Source organism: Carassius carassius, chromosome 48, assembly GCF_963082965.1.
Source record: "Carassius carassius chromosome 48, fCarCar2.1, whole genome shotgun sequence".
NCBI classification, from domain to species: domain Eukaryota; kingdom Metazoa; phylum Chordata; class Actinopteri; order Cypriniformes; family Cyprinidae; genus Carassius; species Carassius carassius.
Window position 1 is genome coordinate 8,041,552 of NC_081802.1, and position 9,189 is coordinate 8,050,740.

The 9,189-nt window shown below is 33.8% G+C and overlaps 1 protein-coding gene across 1 annotated transcript; it reads right to left on the minus strand.

Annotated features, from left to right (window-relative positions):
- Positions 1–3,817: 3,817 nt before the first annotated feature.
- rtca (RNA 3'-terminal phosphate cyclase) lies at positions 3,818–8,884 on the minus strand. Its single transcript, XM_059543446.1, has 11 exons — positions 8,485–8,884; positions 8,231–8,331; positions 7,438–7,581; positions 7,190–7,313; positions 7,048–7,106; positions 6,812–6,953; positions 5,605–5,726; positions 5,467–5,525; positions 5,148–5,242; positions 4,795–4,899; positions 3,818–4,704 (listed from the first exon to the last, which is right to left on the minus strand). The coding sequence occupies exons 1-11, from the start codon at positions 8,527–8,529 to the stop codon at positions 4,606–4,608; spliced, it is 1,095 nt and encodes a 364-aa protein (XP_059399429.1). The 5' UTR covers positions 8,530–8,884; the 3' UTR covers positions 3,818–4,605.
- Between the last annotated feature and the right edge of the window lie 305 nt (positions 8,885–9,189).

A 9,189-nucleotide genomic window follows, 5' to 3' on the forward strand; every position in this document is an offset into this window, starting at 1 on the left:
TGAAATTGAAAAAAAAATTTTTTATAAAAAAAATATATTATTATTATTATTAGAATTAATAACTATTTATAAATTGTTCTTAAAAAAAACCTATCAAATGAATCGAAACACACTTTTTAAATGAATATTTAATAACAATAAATTAATTAATGTAATTATACAATATTAATTAATTTTTTAATTGAGTTTTAAAGTTCATAAATGTTTTTGTTTGATCATCCAGACCATATGCAAAGATTTTCTTATATATAGTTTTTTTTTTCCAGTAGTTTCTTGTATTTTCAATAATTAATAGCATTTAAAATTAGTAACTATTTATTAATTTTACATGATTTTTTATCAATTAAAAACAAAAATCTAATCTTATATATTTAAACTTAATATTGAAATATATATATATATATAATATATATATATATATATATCAAATAAATATTTTTAAAAAATTAAATAAAATTTTTAAATTAAATAAAATATTCACACGTTTTTCATGAAAACATTTTGGGTGACCTACAGTATGCATAGGCCTATATATCCATATAATATTGGAGACATCAATGAATCCTATGGTATCTAACTACGATTCCAGTCAACTGAGGAGGACTAGTATCACATGCAACTTCCAAGTCATATAAACAATGTTCATCTTCAAACAAAGCCCATCTTACCTCCTACCAAGGAGATCCAGACCTTTTGGACGGCTGTGACTGACTCGCTCCATTCACTATTCTCCTGGGATCTCCAGGATACAGCGTCTGACATGCCTTCATGGAGGTTTTGCAGAGCCAGGTTTGGTGGGACCCTCTGAAACGGACCCTTGACCACAATGTGCAATGGTCTATGGGGACAGAGTGCCAGTGGAACAGAACAGAGAGGATCCGGCTCATGCGGCCTGCTCAGGTTTCCTCACATGCCGCTCATGTTACGGTCCTAGAAAGGTGTGACTTTCAGGGTTCCATGTGTTACTTAGAGTGAACCATTGTGACGGCTCTTCCTCCAGATATGGTTCCATGTTGTCATTGTGTCTCATAGTGTATATATGCTTTTTAGAGCATGCTAGCTTTTGTTTTTGTTCTGTACAGGTGGATGCTGCTCTGACATCATGGAAAAGTAAATTACAGGTTTCACATGCTAGTGAAAATGAGTGTTTTCACTGTGTGTTTTGAGGTCAGCCTTTGACACGGCTTTTAAGAGGTGATCAAAGTCACGTAGACTACTGACTGTAAGTTGTTATTGTTTTTGCCCAGTGGTCAAAATCAATTGAAAAAGAGAAGTGATGTGATACTAGAATATTTAATAGCCTCCTAAAAGAAGGAGAACAAAAAACTGCTATATATATATATATAGCAGTTTTTTGTTCTCCTTCTAACCAAAATATGTAATCAAAAATATTTTATTGAAATAAATATTAACTGAAACAAAAGAATATAAATTATAAATTAAACCCAACATTTCTCATTTCATTTAGTTTAACATGATGTACTAAATGTATTTAATTAGAACTAAATATGAAATTAAATAAATAAACATATTATAATAAATGCATAATTAAAAGCATTTTTTGTTAAAATAAAATCAAGTATAAATAAAATATTAAATGAAATAAGTTATAAAATATTAATAAAAATTTTGTATTTGTGTATTGTATTTCAGCTATTTGCCCGGGCAACATTTCTCATTTTCATTTAGTTAAACAATATAATAAAATTATTCAAACGAAACATGAAATAAAAATTAATAAATGAACAGACATATTTAAAGAACACAAACACTAGTAAAAATGACAATAACACTACAAACACACACACACACACAAAATCCAGTGTGCTGGTTTATCCGTCCGGTCACCATATCTGATCTAAAGTCCATACAGTTATTAAAAACACTGTTAGAGTTTAAAGATTATGAATATGGTAGTCCACTGAACATTATTGTCTAGCATTAATCTTTATGCTGCATATCAGTGTAGGTCACATAGAAATGTTGTTATCTATGATGTCATGCTTGGCCACCAAACAGCAAAATCATAAAACTTTATGTTCTTTATCTTCAGTCAGCTCTGACGACAGCGTTATGATAATTTATGTACAAACTCATATGCCAGGGGTATGTCTAATGAAGCCTTTTTACATTGCAACCTTTCTAAGGATTTGCAAGGGATAATTTAGGTCAGTAACTTCTTGTAGTTTTAAATAATCAATCAACATTTTAAATAAAAAATTGTTTAATTCATTTGAACAATTATTTTTAACAAATACAACTTTAATATTAACCTCAAAATTCCAACTATAAAACATAATATATATAAATAAATAGATTAGATTAGATTTTAAACTACAGATAATTAAATATCTATTAATAATTGTGTAATTAAATAATATATGTATCTCTCTCTATATAAAACTACATATATACACTAATCTATCTATCTATCTATCTATCTATCCATCTATATATATATATATATATATATATATATATATATATATATATATACTTCTTTTTTCTCTAGCTTCTTGGATTACATTTTATATTACAAAATATTATTATCAATTTAAGAAAATCCATAATTAATGAAAATAATATAAAATATATTAATACCATATGAAAAGTTATTCTTAAACGGTGATGGTTTTTGTCAATAAAATCAGTAATTATTAATGTCACACTATTTTGATATATATATATATATATATAAATTCCAGTTTAAATTCAGATCATCTATTCAATTTATCAAAAATCTAAATTGCAACATTCTTCTAAATTAATGTAAAAAATAAATAAAGTTTTGTAAAAAAAAAAAAAAAAAAAAAAGTTTGTTTTTAAAAATTTAGTTTGTTTGTTTGTTTGATTATCCAGACAATAAGCAATGATTTTCTTATATAGTCATTTTTGTTATTTAAAAAAAATAATTTAAAACTCCTAGTTTTAAAATTCATTCGTTTGATCAGCCATACGATATGCAGAGATTAGCTTTTGGGCTTTGCCAGTGTTTAATTACTCCCATAGACAGTAAAAGAAAGATTCCTCCCTACAGCAACAGACAGCCAATGATCAGACTGACGGCCCACTGAATGAAGCCACACCCACCGCCCCCCACAGAGAGCCTTCTCCTTTTAACAATGTAGATGTGCCCTTTCCAGACCCAAGGGCTCCATGCATATTCACGTGTCATCACATGGCTTCCCCTATTCTCTTCTACTCTGCCTATTGTCCTGGCATCTGCCGGCAGTAATTGTGCCGGCTGGAGCACAAAGGAGCAGAGGGAAGACAGTACAGTTGGACCGCCAACAGCTTACACTTGTAGACCGTCTCGAGGGTGAGCTAAATGTGAAGATTTGCATTGTGAGCCCGACAAGTGCTTTCACTTAGGCAAGTCATTTAGTAGCCTGTTATACGGCGTAAGCCGTGTAAGACACATAAAACTGCTTTAAATGCCCAAAAGAGACTTTAAGACTAAATAAATTAAATGACTGAATTACATTAGAAAGGCCTGGTTTGGTGCAATTTTAAAAGAGCAAAACAGATTAAAGTGATAGTTCACCCACAAATGAAAATTGTCATCATTTACTCATCATCAAGATATTCCAGACCTGTAGTTTCTTTCTTCTGTTGAACACAAAATAAGGTATTTTGAAGAAAGCGGATATATAATATTACCTAACAGTCATCAAAATATATTTAATTGTCAACAGAATCTCATACAGGTTTAGAACAACCTAAGGGTGAGTAACTTACAATTTCAGGTGAACTATCCCTTTAAATACAGATAAATCATCCAATTATGGGAAAATAAATACAGAATCAAGGTAAAATATTGTATGTCTATCACTCATTTTATTGTATTTTTTCCTCCACAATTTTAAATGCAAATAACAAAAGAAGACAGTCACCCAAAGTAGACACAAAACGCAATAATTGCGCAAAACAAAAACAATCCATCTTATAAATAACAAACAGAAATAATGATAAAGAATAATTCTTTTAAAGAGTCAAAAAGACTAAAATGATCTAAGAATATCAATGAGAATAGAATAAGATGGCAATGAAATTTTGGAAACAACGTAGATACGACTTAAATAATACATAAAAAAAAAAAAAAAAAAAAAAAAGCTACATTGAAGCACAAACTTAGATGAAAAAAAAAAAACGTTATTTTTCTCCTCGTACACACAGTGCACTAATTTACCAGTGACGTACATATATTTTACTACGCCCATGCAAATTGGTTAAGCTAATGTTATTGTTAACAGTACCAGAAGGATTTAATGAAACTTTAAGGCTTGTGTTAGCGTGTGCGGAAAGCAAGTTTGCCCGAAAACAGTCAGGATTCTGCGAATATTGCGTGAAGAGTTCAAAGTACCCGTTTCTTTACGGTATAAGGCAATACCCTGAGTAACAACAAAAGTTTCAGAAGGGGACACAGCAGGGGACAAATGTGGACAGACTCGGTGGTCAGCGCCAAAAAACGAATCGCTAATCGCAATGAACAAAGATAATGAAGTTATCTTTGCGTCATCCGGTCAGTTACAGTAGTAGTGTGTCTCTGCTACAAGTCCTCCTCGTCTCGGCTGGGGGCAAGCCGAGGACGACGGATCCATGCGTTCACAGGCTAAGATTGGCGGCACCCACTCTTTGGCACTCGATAATGTAGGTATCGTTGTTTGCATGCTCATCCTCTGCCTTGCGTATAACAAATTTAGCCTGTAAAAGAAAGAAAACGAGTTTAAGTCCGCTAGTTTTTAAACAAACGTTGTTTTAATGCCTATGAGGTGCGTCCAGGTCTGAACTTACATTCGTGAGCTGCTCTGCCACGTGGATTGCCGTTTGTGTGTGGAGAGTGATCGGGCCTGTTCGCATTCTGGATGTGCCGTTTGCCAAGGCCATGAAAATAATAAGCTGTAAAAAGCAAGGTATAATTACTTTCCAGACAAACACATATTTCTTATGTTGCACGTAAAAATAAAAAAAAGTCGCCTAAAAAAAACTCAGGTGGAATATTTTAAACTCACATAAAGAAAGTAAGAATAAATAGTAATAAAAACCTCCTGTGGTTAAGGATTTTTTTTTCCACCAACATTTATGGGAAAAAAAATTATACAAAATGTATAATTACTCTCCAGACAAACACATATTGTGTGCCTGACCTGGTCTTGCAGGAACTCGTCCACGCAACCATTGTGCCTGATGTTTCTTAGCAACATTTCTGCAGCCTCGATGCCAACTTTGTCAGCATATACACCTGAAGACAAAACAGAAAGAAGAAAAGCACGGTCAAATTTTGCAATTCATATTAATTTTAAAAATGAATCATCATAGTAATGGTAACCTATTAGATATCATCTCGTCCACATTAAAAGTCAAAGCACAAATGGACAGGCTTTTCATTGTGACGTATCGCCCTCTAGAGCCAAAACTACGACACTGAATTAATTCTTCAGGACTGGGGAACTAGACAAGCCTTACCTTTTTTGCCAAGAGATGATCCTGCAAATATGCAGCCGGTGGATGATTCTGCAATTATTCTGCCAGGAGACATGAAATATACAGACGTTAAACAAAATGGTATTGTGTGGCAGATGGTTTGAGATCGGATGTACTCACATGATCCCATTGCCGCTGCCACAGGCCTTTTCCTTCTCTTGCAGAGACTGAATGTTGATGTACAGATCCTTAATTTCTTTCCTGATAGTGCGGACCGCTGCCGTGGACATGTCCTTCGCCAACTAAACATCAAGAACAATTCGACTGAAGTTTATAGAGAAGAAAAGAGCGGTTGCAAAATAAATGTAGTGTTTTATAAACAATAATGCCACTTTCTCCAAACAATGCTGATTAAAACATAATAAACAAAGCATGTTGTGCTTTACACAGTATTCTCAAGGCTACTTAAGGACTTAATGCTAGATATCTTTGAGATCTCACTAAGTAAATAAAAATGTAAAATATTTTGGTTGATAGCTTTTATCCCCAAGGTTAGTTATAAAAAACACAAACATAAATTAAGTAGTGAATTACCAAAAACAACACGTTATGATTTAAGAGCATTTAAGGCTACTTACAAAAACCTAAACTTATGTCAAAAGTAAAAAATGTAAATTACGTAGAGAAGTAAAACTAAAGCACAATTATTTAGCAAAGTAAAAAAAAAAGCATTTTGTGATTTTAGAGCTTTTTCCCCAAGGGTAGTTACGGAAAAATACAAGAAAATTAATTCATAAAGTAAAACATTTTTTAAATAAAATAAAAAAAAAAGTAAATGGTTTAGGAGATTTTTTTTCCCCCACCAAAAACTATGTAAAAACATCAAAACAAAAAAAAACCATTTAGTTTATTTTTTGTTTAAAATAAAATAATAATAAAATAAATGTAAAAAGAGAATAAAATATTAATACGAAGTTAAAAACAAAGCTTGTGGTGAAGGTTACTGTCCAACACTATTCATGAGAAGAAAAAAGAATGTAGTGAAGTAAAAAAAAAAAAAATAGTTTGAGCTCTTTTTATCAAAGCTAGTTTTAAAAATAAAAACGTAAATTATGTAGCAAAGTTAAAAGTAATAAAAAATAAATGTTAAAAAAAATTAAAAGTTGTGGTTTACGAATGTTGCACTACTTATGAATAATAAACAAATTACGTGGCGACTTCTTGTTGTTTCAAGTCTACTTACTAAAGCGATTTTTTTTTTAAATGTTGTATGTGGGCGAATAATTTTTTCCATGGCAAATTAGCATCCAAAAAATTGTGTAGTTAAGCTAAACAAACTTAAAAAAAAAAAATAAAAAAAAATAAAAAAGAGTCAACAATCTTATACCTTAAAGGGCAGCACTCCAGCCACGAAGGCCCTGCCGTAGATCTTGGTGATGTTTCCTCTTTCAGTCAAGCTGATGGGACTCAGCTCCTTCACAGGGTTTACCTTGAGCACCACCTCACCACCTCCTTTAGGATAGTATCCCCTGTTTTTGCCAAAATAAAAATAGATTTTTAATTTCAGGTTTTACTTTTTAACGACCACAATCATATCTGCACAAATACCTCGTGCCTCAATACCTCATTTTTAAATCACAGTCAAACTGAACTCCGAATCTCTCCACTATCGGTTTGAAGACCTAAAAAAGATTTGAACGGCAGAATTAGAAAGTGATGACTCAATCTGGTCCTACCCAGTGCACAAACATACATCTACACATACCTTCAATGTGTAGTCAATCTGAGGTGCCATCTCAGCATTGGTTCCTCCCTTCAGGCACAGCTCTGACGGACCCTGAGCGAACAGGGCACACGGCAGTGAGATCTGCATCAGCAGTCCCACGCTTCTACACCACAGACAACAAAAGTACACTTAGGGGCCAAAGATGCTTCATCACAGTGTCCAAAATTGCCATAATTTTACAGTTGAGCAGAAATGACGCAGCGTTAATGACTGAAAACGGTACTCACCCAGCAGTCCGTGTATCGGCGACGTGATTCCCACCCTTGATTTTCCCAGGAGTGAGCGTAATTTCCGAGGATCCCACTGTGGCTCCTTCCAGATTGCCGTTGCACATGTCCCTCACCAGCTCGAGACCTGACAGATGCTGAGGCCTGGTGACGTTGAACCGGAGGGGAGGGGGGGGGGGGGGGGTCGAGATAACAATTGAAGAGAAAACTAAGCACACGCAGCTCAAAATACAGCTCATTTATAATCTGATTTTCTCTATTTATCGACAGAGGTATTAGATTAGATTGAGTTTTAGTAACTTTTATATAAACTCCATCTGTATACTTGTAAAAAAACGAACAAAAAAAACACTAATGTATGCAACAAAGACAACTATGGGAGACTAAAGAGTTTCGATAAAAATCCAGACAATTTAAAGAGATAAAAGTGAAGTGAAGATGGAAAGACATGGAAAGTAGTCATGTGCTTCAGTGCCAACTAACAAAGGGGCCCATTAAAAATTCATAGTAAAAGTATTTAATAGCGTTTCTGTGGGATAAACAACTGTTCAAAACGACTTTACTTTATATATAATGGTATATCTATATGCTTGACTCCAAAAGTGAAGTGTAAATTGAGTAACGTTAACTAGACTCCAACAACCAACTTTGCTTTGTTTCATGATTCACTGTAGAATAGGAAAGGGGGGAGCAAATGGAGGATGTTCCTCATATATATAAAAAATAAATATTTAAATGTATATGAAGCCACAGAGATGAATACTTAATGTGTTTGAAACAAAATTTCCATTACCTCAAACCCGGTGTGCTTCTACCGGCTCGGATTTTATTTATTTTGATTGACGCCCCTTGGATGCAACTCAGCGCCGCAGACAGCCTTAAAATCTGTCCTCCCTTTGAAGACAAACATCCTAAATTTGTTTTTTATAGATTTACCGAAGACTACTAAATTCAATTCCGTCGATGCCATTCCAACATGTTCAACATTCAAACTTTAATCGGAGATATTAAACAAACAAAAAAAAAGGTTCGAAATAGAACACTCACCCCTTCCATTACACTTCCGTCCATTTCGAACGTTGTTGCGGCCATTTTCGCGAAAATTCGAGAAATTGTTACGATGTATAGCAAAGTGGGAATAAAGAACCTGAGCGAGAATTTCACACTGTACGAAAGTTAATATTACCGGCGTATGGCCACAAACAATGCCGCGATAAACGCGAACTTCTCAACAAAAGCTCTGGCGCTAGGGAAACTGCTCGTCGGAACTGAAAGAAGAAATTAACTTAAACGCAGCTGGGCCGGTTGAAATAAATGAAAGATTGCTTTGACTCGCCTACATATAAGAACTCAGCGAATTTCCTGGCAATGCGATCATTCACTCTCTGGGCTGGCAACTAGTCTTGCCAGTCACACTGCTATGGTGGACGGGCTCTGGGCATGCGCACTTGCGCAGCGAACTCATGTCGGATTCGTTGGCTAATCGTTCTATTGAATCGGATCTTTTCAGTGAATTGTTTGAACCGGTTCACTAAACAGCTCGGTTCAATTAAATCTGATTCCGCGGTTTTCGAGTGAACTAACTGACTCGTTTTGGAACATGTCCGATTCGTAAAGAACCGAGAACTGATGAGCAGATAATAGCACTTTGTCATCAAAATGTTTCTGAAAAAAACTATAGGCTACTAATTTTTATTAGATTTTTTGATACATTTTAGAGGTGTCATAGCATGACTTTTATATATCACTCTT